The sequence below is a fragment of the Brassica rapa genome, chromosome A09, assembly GCF_000309985.2.
Source record: "Brassica rapa cultivar Chiifu-401-42 chromosome A09, CAAS_Brap_v3.01, whole genome shotgun sequence".
In the NCBI taxonomy this organism is placed as follows: domain Eukaryota; kingdom Viridiplantae; phylum Streptophyta; class Magnoliopsida; order Brassicales; family Brassicaceae; genus Brassica; species Brassica rapa.
In genome coordinates this window covers 2,279,347-2,298,637 of record NC_024803.2, presented here as the reverse complement: position 1 = coordinate 2,298,637, position 19,291 = coordinate 2,279,347, and the positions used below count along the sequence as shown (strand labels likewise).

Below are 19,291 nucleotides of genomic sequence, written 5' to 3'. Positions count from 1 at the left end.
TGAAAAATTCTGAAAGAATACTCATCTATTCTAAAATATTCTTGTTATCCTAATTTCTAAATCAAAAAAACCAAATCTGCAGTATTTCTAAAAAAATTGAAAACTTTCCAAAAATAGCAACTTTTAAGGAAATTATTTAAAAATACTATATACAGGTGAAAAATTCTGAAAGCATACTCATCTATTCTGAAATATTCTTGTTATCCTAATTTCTAAATCACAAACCCAAATCTACAGTATTTCTCAAAAAATTGCAAACTTTCAAAAATAACAGTTTTTAGGAAAATTATTTAAAAATACAATATATTGATGAAAAATTCTGAAAGAATACTCATCTATCCACAAATATTCTTGTTTTCCTAATTTCTAAATCACAAACCCAAATCTAAATTATTTCTCAAAAAATTGAAAACTTTCCAAAAATAGCAATTTTAAGAAAATTATTTATAAATACTATATACAGTTGAAAAATTCTGAAAGAATACTCATCTACCCTAAAATATTCTTGTTATCATAATTTCTAAATCGCAAACCCAAATCTACAGTATTTCTCAAAAAATTGTAAACTTTCCAAAAATAGCAGTTTTTAAGAAAATTATTTATAAATACTATATACAGATGAAAAATTCTGAAACAATACTCATCTATCCTAAAATATTCTTGTTATCCTAATTTCTAAATCACAAACCCAAATCTACAGTATTTCTAAAAAAATTGAAAACTTTCCAAAAATAGCAGTCTTTAAGAAAATTATTTAAAAATACTATATATAGATGAAAAATTCTGAAAGAATACTCATCTATCCACAAATATTCTTGTTATCCTAATTTCTAAATCACAAACCCAAATCTACAATATTTCTCAAAAAATTGAAAACTTTCCAAAAATAGCAGTTTTTAAGAAAATTATTTATAAATACTATATACAAATGAAAAATTCTGAAAGAATACTCATCTACCTTAAAATATTCTTGTTATCTTAATTTCTAAAATTCTATTTAAGGAAAGTTTTTATTTTTATTGAGAATTGTTGTAGTTTTGGGGTTCTGATTTAGAAATTTTGATAACAAGAATTTTTGTTGATAGATGTGTATTATTTCAGATTTTTTGTTCAATAGTTGTAATTTTAAAAAATAATTCTCAAAAATTCTATTTTAGGATAGTTTTCATTTTTATAGAAATATTGTAGATTTGGGGTTGTGATTTAGATATTAGGATAACAAGAATTTTTGTTGATAGATGAGTATTTTTTAAGATTTTTTTTATCAATATGTTGTATATTTTAGATAAAATTCTCAAAAATTCTATTTAAGGAAAGTTTTTATTTTTATTGAGAACTTTTGTACATTACTTTTAAAGTCTCTAAAACTTTAATAACAGAACTTCAGTTTTGATCAATAGGTTGATGTGTATTCTTTTAAAAGTTTTGATCAATAGGTTGTATAGTTTAGATAAAATTCTCAAAAATTCTATTTTGGAAAGTTTTCATTTTTTTGAATAATAGTGTGGATTTAGGATTTTGGTGTAGAAATTAGGATAACAAGAATTTTTTGTTTATTGATGAGTATTCTTTTAGATTTTTTTTATCAATAGTTATATTTTTTTAAAGTAATTCTCAAAATTCTATTTTAGGAAAGTTTTAGTTTTTATAGAAATTTTTTAGATTTGGGGTTGTGGTGTAAAATTAGGATAACAGTAATTTTTGTTGATTGATGAATATTTTTTAAGATTATTTTTTATCAATAGGCTGTATATTTTAGATAAAATTCTCAAAATTTCTATTTAAGGAAAGTTTTTATTTTTATTGAGAACTATTGTAGTTTTGAGGTTCTGATTTAGAAATTAAGATAATAAGAATTTTTGTTGATAGATGTGTATTCTTTAAGATTTTTTTATCAATAGGTTGTATATTTTAGATAAAATTCTCAAAAATTCTATTTAAGGAAAGTTTTTATTTTTATTGAGAACTGTTGTAGTTTTTGGGGTTCTAATTTAGAAATTAGGATAACAAGAATTTTTGTTGATAGATGAGTATTTTTTAAGATTTTTTATCAATAGGTTATATATTTTAGATAAAATTCTCAAAAATTCTATTTAAGGAAAATTTTTATTTTTGTTGAGAACTATGGTAGTTTTGAGGTTCTAATTTAGAAATTAGGATAACAAAAAATTTTGTTGATAGATGTATATTCTTTTAAAAGTTTTGATCAATAGGTTGTATACTTTAGATAAAATTCTCAAAAATTCTATTTATGGAAAGTTTTCATTTTTGTGAATAATATTGTGGATTTGGGTTTATAATTAGAAATTAGAACAACAAGAATTTTTTGTTTATAGATGAATATTCTTTTAGATTTTTTTATCAATAGTTGTATTTTTAAAAAATAATTCTCAAAAATGATATTTTAGGAAAGTTTTCATTTTTTATAGAAATATTTTAGATTAGGGGTTGTGATTTATAAATTAGGGTTACAAGAATTTTTGTTGATAGATGAGTATTTTTTAAGATTTTTTTATCGATAGGTTTTTTATTTTAGATAAAATTCTCAAAAATTCTATTTAAGGAAAGTTTTTATTTTTATTGAGAACTATTGTATTTTTGAGGTTCTGATTTAGAAATTAGGATAACAAGAATTTTTGTTGATAGATGTGTATTCTTTAAGATTTTTTTATCAATATGTTGTATATTTTAGATAAATTGTCTAAAATTCTATTTAAGGAAAGTTTTTATTTTTATTGAGAATTGTTGTAGTTTTGGGGTTCTGATTTAGAAATTTTGATAACAAGAGTTTTTGTTGATAGATGTGTATTATTTCAGATTTTTTGTTCAATAGTTGTAATTTTAAAAAATAATTCTCAAAAATTCTATTTTAGGATAGTTTTCATTTTTATAGAAATATTGTAGATTTGGGGTTGTGATTTAGATATTAGGATAACAAGAATTTTTGTTGATAGATGAGCATTTTTTAAGATTTTTTTATCAATATGTTTTATATTTTAGATAAAATTCTCAAAAGTTCTATTTAAGGAAAGTTTTTATTTTTATTGAGAACTATTGTACATTACTTTTAAAGTCTCTAAAACTTTAATAACATAACTTCAGTTTTGATCAATAGGTTGATGTGTATTCTTTTAAAAGTTTTGATCAATAGGTTGTATAGTTTAGATAAAATTCTCAAAAATTCTATTTTGGAAAGTTTTCATTTTTTTGAATAATAGTGTGGATTTGGGATTTTGGTTTAGAAATTAGGATAACAAGAATTTTTTTGTTTATTGATGAGTATTCTTTTAGATTTTTTTTATCAATAGTTATATTTTTTAAAAGTAATTCTCAAAAATTCTATTTTAGGAAAGTTTTAGTTTTTATAGAAATTTTGTAGATTTGGGGTTGTGATGTAAAATTAGGATAACAATAATTTTTGTTGATTGATGAATATTTTTTAAGATTTTTTTTATCAATAGGCTGTATATTTTAGATAAAATTCTCAAAATTTCTATTTAAGGAAAGTTTTTATTTTTATTGAGAACTATTGTAGTTTTGAGGTTCTGATTTAGAAATTAAGATAACAAGAATTTTTGTTGATAGATGTGTATTCTTTAAGATTTTTTTATCAATAGGTTGTATATTTTAGATAAAATTCTCAAAAATTCTATTTAAGGAAAGTTTTTATTTTTATTGAGAACTATTGTAGTTTTTGGGGTTCTGATTTAGAAATTAGGATAACAAGAATTTTTGTTGATAGATGAGTATTTTTTAAGATTTTTTTATCAATAGGTTTTATATTTTAGATAAAATTCTCAAAAATTCTATTTAAGGAAAATTTTTATTTTTGTTGAGAACTATGGTAGTTTTGAGGTTCTGATTTAGAAATTAGGATAACAAAAAATTTTGTTGATAGATGTGTATTCTTTTAAAAGTTTTGATCAATAGGTTGTATACTTTAGATAAAATTCTCAAAAATTCTATTTTTGGAAAGTTTTCATTTTTGTGAATAATAGTGTGGATTTGGGTTTATAATTAGAAATTAGAACAACAAGAATTTTTTGTTTATAGATGAATATTCTTTTAGATTTTTTGATCAATAGTTGTATTTTTAAAAAATAATTCTCAAAAATTATATTTTAGGAAAGTTTTCATTTTTTATAGAAATATTTTAGATTAGGGGTTGTGATTTATAAATTAGGATTACAAGAATTTTTGTTGATAGATGAGTATTTTTTAAGATTTTTTTATCAATAGGTTTTTTATTTTAGATAAAATTCTCAAAAATTCTATTTATGGAAAGTTTTTATTTTTATTGAGAACTATTGTAGTTTTGATGTTCTGATTTAGAAATTAGGATAACAAGAGTTTTTGTTGATAGATGTGTATTCTTTAAGATTTTTTTATCAATACGTTGTATATTTTAGATAAATTGTCTAAAATTTTATTTAAGGAAAATTTTTATTTTTATTGAGAACTATTGTAGTTTTGGGGTTCTGATTTAGAAATTTTGATAACAAGAATTTTTGTTGATAGATGTGTATTCTTTTAGATTTTTTGATCAATAGTTGTAATTTTAAAATATAATTCTCAAAAATTCTATTTTATGAAAGTTTTCATTTTTTATAGAAATATTGTAGATTTGGGGTTGTGATTTAGATATTAGGATAACAAGAATTTTTGTTGATAGATGAGTATTTTTTTAAGATTTTTTAATCAATAGGTTGTATATTTTAGATAAAATTCTCAAAATTCTATTTAAGGAAAGTTTTTATTTTTATTGAGAATTATTGTACATTACTTTTAAAGTCTCTAAAACTTTAATAACAGAACTTAAGTTTTAAATCTATATATAAATCGACAACTAATGCCTAATGATTGGCCTATATTACTTTTAATCCACCATAAGCCTGTTAAAAGATGTCACTAGTTGGAACTATTATAGCTTTAAAACGTTGTAAGATGTCCTTGAAAATTTTAGCCATTCTTAGTAGTACTATGACGAAAATTTCGGGATCGACTCTACATAAAATAGGTCAACATGTGTTCCATTTAGTATTGTCCTTATATACTAGATCTCGCAGGTTCTGTTAGGCTGATCCTATGTATTTAGGCGTCTAAAACAGAACTAAATATCTTGATAACTTTAATCTTTTATATGAATTTTAGCGCATAATATTAGTGCTTTACGAGTTTGAATATTGGTCACCTTAGTATGCATTATTACCTACACACATACACATGTTATATTTAAATTGTATCTAAAAATGGTTCTGAATATTTTTGGTCGTATACACATATATACATTTATACCTATACAAGGAAATGGTATATTTTAGAAAATGGTAAAGCGTGGGGAGAAGAATATAAGGTGACAAATATTCCAACGAGTTTTTTTTTAAACATAATGTCAGAGAACTGAAACTGTTCTTAACAGAGCAACCATGAAAGATGTATGCGTGGGGTTCTTCTCTTTCCTCAGGTTTCCATTTTTGGCAATCAAAAAGATTACATACGATAACACAACCATCACCGAATCACAAACATCACATGCCTATATGTATATGTCTCTGTGTTGTATATTAGACATTGTTCTAGGAGAGAGACCAAGAGAAGAAGAGTTAGATGGATATCTCATTTTTCCAAGCATACCCTTTTGATCTCCCTTGCAGTAGAGCATTTAATGGGGATGGAGAAAACAATGTAGTGGAGTTCTCTAATAAAACAATGATGGTGAAGGTGAGTGATGAATCAAAGAAGAAGCAGAGAGGTTCTAGGGTTTGTAGTAGAGGACATTGGAGAGTTTCTGAGGATTCTCAGCTCACGGAACTTGTTTCTGTTCACGGTCCTCAAAACTGGAACCACATTGCAGAGAAGATGCAAGGACGAACAGGTAAAAACCAATCTTTCCTCTGCTATTTTTATCAAGAAGTGAATTTAAAATGTTTTTTTTCTTGCTTCTTTGGGTTGTTGAAGGCAAGAGTTGCAGACTGAGGTGGTTTAACCAGTTAGACCCAAGGATCAACAAGAGAGCTTTCAGTGTTGAGGAAGAAGAGAGGCTACTTGCAGCTCACGGAGCATTTGGTAACAAATGGGCTATGATTGCTAAGATTTTCAATGGAAGAACAGACAATGCCTTAAAGAATCATTGGCATGTCCTCATGGCAAGAAAGTTGAGGCAGCAATCAAGTTCTTACACCAGGAGATTCAATGGGTCTGCTCATAAACCTAATGCAGATCACACAAGCTTCAATATCTCTCCTGGTTTGTGTCTTCTTAATCTTATCTAGTAACGAGCTTATGGGAACATACTAATTGAGCTCAAAATTTCTTCACTATAGTTAATATATCACAGAGGAAAAAGCTGACTAGATTGCAAGTTGTAGGGAGATTCACTTGGTGCTGATGAGTTTTTAAGCTTCATGCTTCTTTGTGTTTTTCATGTTCTGTAGATGATGACGAGATGAATATGGAAAAGAACAGCTGGAAAATGCTAAAAGAGGGAACAACTAACATGAAAGCTCAGTATCTCCAAGAAGAGTATCGTTCTCCACGCATGCCAATGCATGGCCACTACTCAACCTTCTCTGCAGATTCCTTGGCACTGACACTGCATGTCTCCATCCAAGAACCATCATCATCATTGTCGTCATTATCACTGCCATCATCATCAGCAGAATATACAATGGTGGCCACCAAACCTCCAGCATTTATAGATTTTCTTGGGGTGGGCCACCAAAGCCTCAACATCTAAAGGAAACAAAAAAAGAGTGGGAGCTAATCAAGAACTTGGTTACTCCTATCATTGTTATCAGATTCCATGTCTTTTTTTTTTTTATCAACTTCAGATTCCATGTCTTTATGTAAGCTATTAACATGACAAGCTAAGAAATCATCAAGTGTCTTCTTTTCTATTTCTCCATGTGCTATTTATTAAATTTCTTGACAAAATATTGAAAACCTGATTAATATCATTGTTGTACAATTACTCAAAAGTTTTCAAAATATCATGAAAGTCTGATTAATATCAAGAATCATGTCTAAGTGTTTTAACATACACAATCTCATCCCAAAAGGATAAGGATCAATAAGCTAAGAGTGTGCTTTGAAGTACAAAAGAATTGATATGGTTAAAGAAAAATATAATATCATATGATTCAGCAGAAGCTATTCTCCATGAACTTCAGAAATTCATTGAAATCGATTATTCCGTCTTTGTTTCCATCTAGTGATCTGATCATAACCATGCAATTCTCTACACATGATCCTTCTTTGAACCCTAGTGTTGTCAAAACTCTCTGCAACTCTGTAGTGTCGATAAAGCCATCTCTGTTCTCATCGAACACATCAAAAGCTTGCTTCACCTCCTCTAAGCTCGCCTCTTTCTCTTCGAACAAACTCGAAATTTCCTTGGAACTGTACCGTTCTTGAAGCCCATCGCTTTCTGAGTCGGGTGAAAGCCCTAAGCTTCTCATAACAATCTCTGCGTCTTCTTTACAGAGTTCATCTTCTTCTCGTTCTTCTATGTGTTTGATCAAACTCTCTTCAACACGTTGGTGGTGTTGAAGAAGAGGAAAGAATGTGGATAAAAAGATGCGAGGAGAAGAAAGCCATCTGCAGAACCGACGAGGAACAAGTTGAACAGAGTAAAGAAAGTGATAGAAGAAGATTGTTTGCACTCAGACATGAAACTCTTCTCCATGAATGTGTATCAATGAACTAAACGTGTTAGAGGAGATGTTGAAGATATAGAATTTGTCTGCATAGAGGAAATATATATATAGAGATTATAGTGTTTTCTAAAAAGGCAAAAGAGAGGAAGGTGGTAGTGCAGGTAGATACAAAAACAAAGACCGTGTTTGAAAAGATATAAAAAAGGAAAATAGGATGTTTCTTTCCAACTATTATAACATTGTTGAAATTGTTAAGAGTTTTTGGTCTTTTTTGAAGGAAAGTCTGGTCGGCTAGACTTTTTATTATAAAACAGTTAAATTTTTCTTCGTTTTGTTACTAAAGAAAAAGGAAATATACAACTACTAACCTAATTCATGGTCAAGGTCTCCCTTCAGTTTCCACACGTCAGTGTATCTCGAAGTGATTCACACTATTTGTAGAGAATTCAATAGATAATACAATTATACAACTTGAGAAATGCATCAACATTTTCATCAGTAGTTTCCTGACCTGTGTAATATGAGGTTCCGAATTATCGCATGACAAGTGTAGGGAATGGATCTAACCATCCCACAAGGCCCAAGGAATAGAAGGCCTGGCCCGGACCAAAGAAAGCGATGGCTCGGATAGTCGGCTTAAAAGGTCAGTCTCTCGGCTCGCCTCTAGAGTACCTTGAGTCGACCGTCGTCGACTAAGAGGCATCCAGCTCGGCGACCGCTCGGATGAATATGGGCCTTTCGGCCAAATAAGGAAAGCCCACGAAGACGACATAAGCTAGGTCAAGAACGACACATCAGAGGACTATATAAGGAGAAGGAAGAAGAATGAGAAAAGGATCCGAAATCATCTGACTAACACTTGGCGGCTAGATTAGGGTTTTCACCTTTACTTCATCTTGCCGTTATTTGTACTTTTCCGGTAGCTCGTCGAGTTACCGGCCTCTTCTCTGTCGCATTCTCTCTACTTCTCTTGTAACCGACTGAACGTTTCTTCCGACCATAATAAAACGTCTTTGTTAAACCCACATCTCTTTTATCACCGTTTTCCGATCAAACAACAAGAAAACTGTTACATACAGTTACAAAAAAAAAAAAACTGCTACATATATGTAGTGTGACATACATTGTTTGATCAAAAAACAAAAGACATACGTTGTTATACCATGTTTAGCAGTAGGTTGGTTTGATAGTTTTTTCATAATTTTTTTGTAGTACTTGATCATTACATATATAATGTGTTATTCTTGAGTTATTTCTTTAGTAAAATTGATAACTCAATTGTTAACCCAACATCAAACAATTTTTTCATGTATTAGAAATTGAGTAAATAATTTTTTTGGTGTTCCACTAGTTATCCTACGGTTACCTTTTTCTTTTTAACAATTTTAACTTTTAATGTATCCATGTCATACGTTTAGGTTTCTTAGTTAATGAAACATTTTCAAAAAAAATATAGCTGTTTAGTAGTTAGTCAAAACGTTTCCTATTTGAATTATTTTAAAATATTATTCCAATTATTTTAATGCTAATTCTATTTGGTAGCTAAAATTTTACATACATAAAGTTGTATGTAAATATATAGGTATCTTTTTTAGACTATATACATAATCATATTATTTAATTTAAATTTAAATTTAAATTAATTTATTTTAATTTTGATATGTTATTTTAACTTAATTAATTTATATTAAATTTTATTATGATTGATATGCATATTTTTTTAAAAAATACTGCAATTTAAATATCAAAATAGTTACCAGCCAATAATTTTAACGGCGAATATACTACGTACTTTTACAGTTTCTATTACGTAATTTTTACTGAAAGATATTAATAATGTCTCACTGCATGTTTTTTAAGTATTTGTTACAAAAGAAATTATATAACTCGTAGGAAGTGAAGATGAGTGGCTCTGACGCTCCGTCTCATAATGTCTTCATGTACGGTAGACTCCAACAATATTCATCAAGTTACGGCAGACTTCTACAACATTCGTTAACAATTTTATGTTCAAATTGGATATATGGTAAAATTAAGACGTTATGAGACGGAACGTCATTCTATCATGAGCATATATAAGTAGGAGCTTGATCCATTACCGCAGACTCCTACAACATTCATTAACAATTTTATGTTCAAATTGGATGTATGGTAAAATTAAGACAACAGACGTTATGAGACGGAGCGTCATTCCATCGTGGGCATATATATATGTAAGAGTCTGGTCCAACCCTCTTAATTTTACCATATGTCCAATTTGAACATAAATCTGTTAATCACTCCTACTTATATATGCTCATGACACAAGAATACTGGCTCTTACATTATTCCGCTTCTTTTTCTTTACCGGTTTGAAAAGCCATGTTATATTTCCAGATAAAGCTCATTCCAACGAATGAACACGTTTTAAACAGTATGATTGATGCTTGATGAGTTTTTTATATCCTGAAATTCTGTGTGATGTGACAAGAGATTTACAGTAGAGCCATTTTCAAAGAAAAAGACTGAGGATTGGGGGAGTTTTTCTTATGCATAAGTATTGTATTTAGTTAAAATTTGCAGAAATCATATTTTTACCCTCTATATTTACTGTGCATTCGCGAAAATATCTATCAACAAAAGAACAATATTTAAAGTTATGCCTCCAATTCATATGATTAGTGATGAATTATTTGACCCACAAAAGATTTTGTAGTCCAACTATTGGGTGATAGAGTCATTGATATTTGTTCTTTAAAAGGTGCCACAAGATCCCCATAAAAATTTGTACTACTCTCATATCTTTTTTCATCATTTACCTTCCCCATGGCCCCTCTCATTCCAACCTGAATAATCAAATAAATTGTTTGGTTAACCATGTCAAAACATAGATATTATAAATGAATCTTAACACTACGAACAAAGAATCGTTTTTAAAGTTAACGATAGAAAATTAAGAAAAAATGTAACTGGAGCTGTCGCCATCTTTCCAGCTCTCAACATTTTGTCTGGAATGTGGTGAAAAAATTTCAGTGCTTGAATATGGATGTCATAGTTCAGATCAGTGATACTAATTCAAAACATAGAAAAAACATTGCTGACTAAAGGTCTAATCGTCCTTGATTAAATAAAGGCATCAGTTCACTATTTCGTAGTCATATCTAACCAAAACTTAGAAACTATTTATAGTTAAACTTTTTAAAAATTAATACTTACTTGATTAATTATAACATGTTAAAATATTAAATTTAGAAGTTTCGAATTGATCTGTATAAAAATTAATAAATTAGAATGAGATGATATTTTAAAGTTCTTATATAGATATATAATTCCAATAATGATTATATAAATTTATACATATATAACGGAAAATACTAAAATATGACTCAGTGTTTTTGTTTTATGTGAATTATCTAAGCTCGATTTATTCTTATTTGATGAGAATTATGTGTAGCTATGGTTTTTTTGAAACATTTCTAAATTATGGTATCTGTATTATTGTTTAAGAAGTTTTTTTTTACTGATTTTTTATGTTCTCCACAATTTTATATTGATGAATCATTAGTTTTAATAAATAATATTATAGATTCCATTGATTTGTAAGTTCTTGCTTTTTTATGACCACATGGTTAAGCAAAGAAAAAAAAAGAACTACCATGCAATTCATGATTCTTTGCCCAAGAAAATAAAAGAGGATACTCGTTTCTTTTCTTTTTTTTTGTTCAAAGAGGATACTCGTTTCTATGTTCCGTCTTTATCATCTTCTATCCAACATTTAAATTTAAACTAAACATTTTCTGATAATTAAAATACATAAGTTGGTCAACTTGTGAGCTGTAATAGCATTAATTGATTACGTATTAGCCAGGTTTGATTTATATTTTCCCAAAAAGAAAGATAATATATTTTGTTGGTTTTCTTCAAAAGATTATTGAAAAAATATTATTTTTAACTTTATACTATCTTCTAAAATGTTTGATAATTAGAAGATTTCGGGGGTTTTGACTAAGACCACCACTTATTGTTACGTTGATGCCATGGATTGACGTGTGTGGAGTTTTCAAGTACGTGTCAGTCTTGACTATTTGCGTGTTGAACTATGATTACGTAGTTTATTAAAAAGTATTTTTTGAAAAAAGAAGGAAAACCATATTTTATTGTCATACAAATCACGCACATATCACGCCAAAGAAGAAAAAAACTTTGGTCGTGTCTGGTGGATTAGTGACATTGAAGCGCACAGAAAGTTAAAGCCTAGCAACACGGTTTCAGGAGTTAAGTGTAAATATGGCTGGTCTCTTGCACGATATTAATTAGTCAAATAACAATAAACCAAGTGGAAATCAAGTTTCGGTTTCGAAGAGTAGCCGCGTCATGACCCGAACCGGTGTCAATTACCTGTAATAAGACGTGAATATGTGTCGCTGTAAATGTGATGCGTGTTTTAACAATAAATGCCCTAATCAGCTATGTTAATCACTTATTCCGTAGGCCAAATCCGAGTATAGACGAATTTGATATTCGAAAATGGGTTAACAACCAAAGCCTTTTTGAAAAGAAAAAAAATTAATAATGGTCCATAGATAGAAACACAATTGGAATGTGGCGCAATGGTAAATTTCAATTGTATAAACGTATAAAACTATAAAAGTGAATTATTTGGCAACTATTTTATTGGTTCCTTTATGGTGAAATTCTGGTTTAATCTAATATTTCCTCCTTTTCCACTTTTTTTTGTCGTTCTTCCTTTTCCACTTTAAATAGTATTTTCAGAATTTGTTTTTGTTTTATTTTAAATAATGTTTTCGAATTTTTAATGTAAGAAATAAATGTAGTTTGATGTTTAAAGCCATTTATATTCTGCAGTATGATTTTTATTAGTTGATTAGCTATAGTTATTGTTGTTTTTAAGCAAATAAAATAGGTTAAGTAAAAATTAGTAATTTTTTAATAGAGAAATTGCACTGCATATACAAGCATAACCGCTTAATTTGCAGATATGGAAAAGTGCTTTTTTCATCAACACGCGCTTGATTTTATGACTATTCTGCCCCTAGGTTCGTGTAACGCTACCTACAGCCTATTCAATTTCGAAACCACCTATATTCTCTTTCTCATGCGTCACCAAAATCGATACAACACTCATCTCTCTCCTAGTATCTTTCACCGCTCATTTTTTTGGGAGTTCTTCGTCATCTCCGTCGAAAATTATTTTCAGAGGTTTCTAATACCAATCTCCAATCACCGCAAACCTAATTCTGAGTCGCAATTATTTATCACATCCTTTGACGGTAAGTCCATTATTCTACACATCTAATTGTTTTCCTCTGAAGTTTCTTCGAGTAAAACTCTTCGTATATCTTTTTAAGATATCTAAACTCTTTCATTTTCATCATATGCAATTTGGTAGATCTGTTAAATATTTCGATCCCGTGCAGATTTCATGTTCCCCACGGGAGATCAAATGGCAGACACCTTTTTCCATCTCGGTTCTTTGCCATTGGAGATGAACCCGATGGTCTGAGAGTCACTTTCTACCACCTACCACAAGCCTGGATGCATAAAGCATATATTAGAGACACTCGAGGAAGACGAACTCGAAGTCCTAAAGGCGTCGTCTTTTGGAAAATTCATAGAGTTGGCAGACCAGTCTCCATATTTCGGTCGTCTTGGACGTTTCATGATGTCGAGACAGCTTAAAGTAAACAAGAAATACGAGGCAATGGTATTAAACCAGCACATGCAAGGACGCTGGACACGGCTGAAAATGTAAGTATTCAATTGATATATCTATTTTTAGTAATAACTGATCATTTGATGTTTCTATTAACCGGTTAACAAACTCAGAAAACATGGACTTTTCTAGATTATACGGCTAACACACACAGAAAACATGAAATTTTCTAGATTATCCAGCTAACACACATATAAAACATGAATTTTATTAGATATCCGGCTAACAAGATAAAATATGTCCATACTTGTAGGTCCATGTTACGTCTATTATTCCTCAGGACCTGAAAGCACTGACCGTGGAAAGGGCAAGGTCTGTCCCTCAAAACCCCAACCACGCTCATTCTGGGGTCACATCCGTCTTGTTCATGATACTTAGCTTGGTTTGTTTGTGTTTGTTTGTAGCAAGAAGATGAAACGAAAGCTAAGAGAGCGCTTGTTACTCTTTGTGAGATTCTCAAGAAGAAGGTGTGGCTTGGTGATAAACATGATAGAGTTTCCATTGCAATTTGTTAAGCTTGCTTTCATGCTTCATCTTGGAGGTTTATCTAAAACTACGTCACTCGTATTGTAACTTCAGTGTTGATTGGTTGAAGAGACGTGGTTTACATTAGGAAGCACATGTTCCAAGATGCAGAGATTCAATCTGTTAGTAGCTCTTTAGAAACCAGACCTTCAGTGTCATTACTGTATGGAATCTTGAGAAATACACTTATTGTCTAGATCGGGAAGGATAACATTTTGAATGACCGGCTATGTATGAATGGTAATGTTTTTTTCTGTTTTTTATCCGAACTTGTAATATATTAACCGGGAATGTCAATAATGGTGATTTCTTATGTTTTGCAACACAAGTCCTCCAACCTTCGGATATTTTCTAGTTGGTCCCAATATATTCAAGTGTACAAATAGCTTCACGAATCGGTCCCAGACTTTCAGATTCTACATTCCAAACCCTTTAAAAATCTCCTGAATGGTCCTTACAGTCTTAGTTGTTTTTTCATTGTTTCAATTCAAGTTACAATACTGGGATAATAGGTCATATTACCGGCTAAATGTAATTAAAAAAATCAAGTAAAATCTTAACCGCTTATTCCATTAAATTATTAATTAGTATATATAACCGACTAACTATAAAAATGTCGAGATAACTGGTGTATATTACCGGCTAACTAGGGGTGGACATTTTACCCGAAATCCGAAGTGGCACCAGAACCCGATCCGAAAAACCCAAACTGAAATCCGAACCGAAGTAGCAAAATATCCGAACGGATATTGAATTAGGAGAGATTGGATATCCGAACCCGAACGGGTAATATCCGAACCCGAATGGATATCCGAAAATAACCGAACATATGATAATTAACCTTATATTTATAATTTACATCTTTCATTTTATATAAAATATTTATATTGATACTACACATACTTTAAATTCATATGATACACATACAATTACGTAGAAGATGATTTGCTATTAGCTTAAAATGCATGTCAAACTATTTATTTCAGCAATTAACAAAAAATTACATCCAAAATTTAAAAACAATAACCAAATTAATGTCTTTTTAGTTTGAAAATGTTATGTCCAAATCTATTAACCATGCAATCTATTAAAATAAAAAATAGTTAAATGAAAAAATATATATTTAAGTACAAGAAATTTGAGAAATGAAAATTTTCATTTTTTTTTCTTCAAAATCTAAATATCCGAACCCGATCCGAAAAAAACGAAACCGAACTTAAAATACTCGAACCCGACCCGAAGTACAGAAATACCCGAACGGGTTCTACACCTCTATACCGAAATACCCGAAAATCCGAAATACCCGACCCGAACCCGAACGGGTACCCGAACGCCCACCCCTACGGCTAACTATAACAAATAAAAGTCCAGTAAAATCTTAACCGGCTAAACAACCATTTTAATCATTTGTATTGTAATTTGTTAATGAGTTAATTTTATGTTTAGCCGAACATGTAAATCTAAACATATATTTTGTGATTTATTAGAGAGTTAATTTTTTGTTTATCCGTGTTGATACAAAGTAACAACTATCTACTGATCAAAATAGCCGGTAAATATAAATTAAATACAAGCTAAAATGTAAAGTATCTGGATAAGTTAGAATATAACAATGCTAATATTAGGGGGACCAGTTTTGCAAAAAAAAAAAAAAAATCGGATCCTCAGTTGCTTTGAGCTTGCATCGATCGAACTGAGAAGACCCAAATGCTCAGTTCATCATGTTCGAACTGCAATACTCGATCCAGCTCAAGATGTACAATTCATCGCTTACTGAAGACCGTTCTACTCGATTTAATTATCTCGGTGTAAGCCTCACCATAATCAAACAACGAGAAGAGAAGACGCGGACACGACAATGCTCTGATGCGGTGGAGATGTGGTCACAACAAAATCTTAAGAACACTGATGTCTGAATAAAATCTCCTGAACATTTTTGTCTGGACCAAATCTCCTACACACTGCTATATGAATAATTTTCCACTTATAGAACAAAGCAGTAACACAAACGAATTACAAAACAAGAAATCTGTTATCGAACGACAATAAAATAATAGAGAAGACACTAGAATATTATTGAAGATGAGATTATGTGTTTTGTGTACATTAAATATAGAAGGGGGAATAGAAGAATCAAAGAAAACTCAGATAAGAAAGCGAATTGGAGAAATAAAACAGATAAGAAAAAGGTGAAAGAATGGAGAAAGAGCATTAATAATTGTTTCTCTCTCTTCCAAATATTTGATCATCTTACGTAGAAGAAAGAGAAGGTATAGGGGCATCAATGTATTTTCGTAACAGTTAGAGGTGGGCTTCACGTTTGGGCCATCGGTTTTTCCATATGCGCTAATTTCTTCATCTTATAGTATTTAGTATGCAAATCGCTCTTTTTAATATGTGTCTAAATATCTTAGGAATTAATTATTTGAAATAGAAGAGGGAATAATTGATAAAATTGTTTTAAAAAGTCAAAACAAGAAGTGTCAAAATACATGAGAAAGTTTACAACAGTTTAGGTTGAAGACATTTACTACTCTATAAATTCCCACCCCTGCTATGGGTCCCAGTTTGCCATTAACCATAGTTAAATCATCAATCCTGAAACCCTCTCTTTTGAAAAATTATTTTTAAATATATGTACTACTATTATTCCTATTTAATTATTTATTAGTTTTCATTTCTCCTATTAATTATTTTATTCTGTCTTAGCAAGCATTCATCGCCAGATTCACAGATATCTTATAAGACATCTTCCCCATCCTCCAAAAGTTTTATTTTAAACATATTAAATGATCTCCAGAAGCTGATTAGCTCTCTTTATCTAGAGTTTCTTTGAGCATAACCTAAACCCTTTTCTAACAAGATTATCTTGAAAATATTAAAAAGCCATAGATGCTTTTGAGTTTTGAGCAATGGATATGACTCTTAAATCTCCTGAACCCGAACCCGAAACTCCAACCCGTATCCAACCAGCCAAACCAATCTCCTTCAGCAACGGAATTACCAAACGCCACCACCACCCAATCGCCGTCACCTACAAAGAATGCCTCAAGAACCACGCGGCAGCGATTGGCGGTCACGCACTCGACGGTTGCGGGGAGTTCATGCCGTCTCCTTCTTCCACGCCTTCCGATCCAACTTCCCTCAAATGCGCCGCCTGCGGTTGCCACCGTAACTTCCACCGCCGTGACCCTGAAGATTCCTCTCTCACCTCAGCCGTGCCTCCACCGTCTCTTCCTCCATCTTCCACACTCGAGTACCAGCCTCACCACCGTCACCACCCGCCTCCACCAGGTCCTCATCTCCCTCGCAGCCCTACTTCCTCTTCTCCACCTCCTATCTCCTCCTCTTACATGCTCCTCGCTCTCTCCGGCACCAATAAACCCGGCGGAAACAGCTTACCGTTCTCAGATCTCAACTTCGCCGCCAACAACCTCTCCACTCACCACCTTACCCCAGGCTCTCGGAAGCGTTTCAGGACGAAGTTCAGCCAAGCTCAGAAAGAGAAAATGCACGAGTTCGCCGACCGTATCGGGTGGAAGTTTCAGAAGCGCGACGAGGACGACGTGCGCGACTTCTGCCGGGAGGTTGGAGTCGATAAAGGCGTACTCAAGGTGTGGATGCACAATAACAAAAACACCTTCAACAACCGCCGCGACCAGCCAGTCGCTGGCGGAACCACCGTACATTGCGTTGACAACGGCGTCGCAGTTAACAACGCCGAAGATGATGGCGTTCACGGTGGAAACGGTTTAGAGCACAACCTACACGGCGATGGAGCTGAAGGCGTAAACGCTAATGGCTCGTCTTCTTCTTCGGGAAAGAGCAATAATGAAGCTTAAGCTTTGTTTAGCTTAGATCATAGAGAGTAAGCACTGCTATTATCATCTTAATACGTTTATTATATTAATTAATATCGTTTAGCTCTTTTTGCTTTTGTTCTTGCTACTCATTATTTTGTTTTCCGATTTTAATTTGATCCTCATTACCACGAAGTTGTCTCAATGAGTTAATAATATAACACGATGAGTAGCTCAGAAAATATTTCCACAAGAGGAATGTTTATCTCAACTAATCACCCGAATTAGTAACTCAACTATAAGTCGATTTTTGGTAAATCACATGAACCCTAAATTAGTGCTTGATCAGATAAAGAAAGTGCAAGTTTCTCAGAAAATAATAAATTAGTGCAATTTAATTGTTTTATTTAATAAATTGTTTGGCTTCTTATCTTGAAAGTACTTTTGTCGATTACTCTTAATTTAATATGCGATCGAACTAAGATCTAGGTGTCCTTTTCGTAAATCTCTCTTTATTCTTCGAGAAAAGAGACAGTTTCTTTTAAAAAATCTATTAAATATTAATTATTATGTTATACTATTAATATCCAATGATTAGTCGTGTTTTGTTTATTGGAACCCAAGATTCATTGGATAATCTAGATTAATTTCCTCATTAATCCATTTTTCCTTTCATCCTTTACATTCCCAGTAGGTACCTGTTTTGGTATATATTAATTATTCTCAAGATTTCTTATTTCTTCAAGTACAAAAAAACAAGCATCTCCTATATATTAATTAAGAAACATTTGAAAAGATGTAACATCAATTTTGTAATAATTAAAAAAGATTTATTGTTTATCTATCAATCAATTAGATAGTTAATTAGTCATACATGTCACCTCACATTAAAATTAAAAAATATGTTGGTCTAATTCAATTTTTATATCTCACTAGAAATATTTAATACCAACTACATGATATCATATGATATTAACTAAAGCAAGGTGACTATTTATTATATATTATTTCTTCAAATAAAACCTACGGAATTACCTAATGTGATTATGATATATATAGTAATTAATGATTTTAAATAATGAAGAATTTGCTAATAATTTGTATGTTTTCTATCATTTTTGTTTAATTCTTTACTATTAAAATAAATTACACAATTACATTAATCATATATTAAAATTTTTGATTTTTATTTTGAATTTTTCAAAACGAGTATAAATTACTAAAATTGTTAAAAGTCTCACATAAACTTTTGTGATCAACGTTTAATTTTTTTTCTATAATAAGATACGATGATAATAAAATCATTTAAATAAATAATTTTATTTTAATAGGTGTTTATGTTAATATATATATACTTCATATTGTTTAAATTTAATTATATATCATATACGATAGATATGATTGATTGTTTTGATTTATTTATTTATTCTAAAATGAATACGAATAAAAAAGAGTGGTCATTTGATTTATATGTGCAAGCCAATTTATGACATAATAGTAATTGATTTCTTAGTTATTTAATATATAATTATTATTTTATTATTTCATAATATGCAGAAAAATATAAAATAAATATTTATTCTGCACAAGTCGCAGAT

The 19,291-nt window shown here is 30.5% G+C and overlaps 3 protein-coding genes across 3 annotated transcripts; 2 read left to right on the top strand and 1 right to left on the bottom strand.

The window, feature by feature from the left end:
* Window positions 1-4,077: 4,077 nt before the first annotated feature.
* LOC103837042 (transcription factor MYB117) lies at window positions 4,078-7,142 on the top strand. Its single transcript, XM_018654291.2, has 3 exons — window positions 4,078-5,875; window positions 5,959-6,246; window positions 6,426-7,142. Exons 1-3 carry the CDS (start codon window positions 5,608-5,610, stop codon window positions 6,734-6,736), a joined length of 867 nt encoding a protein of 288 aa, XP_018509807.1. The 5' UTR covers window positions 4,078-5,607; the 3' UTR covers window positions 6,737-7,142.
* On the bottom strand, window positions 6,979-12,881 carry LOC103837041 (probable calcium-binding protein CML45). Its single transcript, XM_033280414.1, is given in 2 exon segments — window positions 6,979-7,606; window positions 7,609-12,881. Coding segments are annotated over 2 exon segments (543 nt in total). The 5' UTR covers window positions 7,685-12,881; the 3' UTR covers window positions 6,979-7,139.
* A 3,403-nt stretch (window positions 12,882-16,284) lies between these two features.
* On the top strand, window positions 16,285-17,898 carry LOC103837039 (zinc-finger homeodomain protein 9-like). Its single transcript, XM_009113367.3, has one exon. It carries the CDS (start codon window positions 16,806-16,808, stop codon window positions 17,733-17,735), a length of 930 nt encoding a protein of 309 aa, XP_009111615.1. The 5' UTR covers window positions 16,285-16,805; the 3' UTR covers window positions 17,736-17,898.
* The last annotated feature ends 1,393 nt before the right edge of the window (window positions 17,899-19,291 follow it).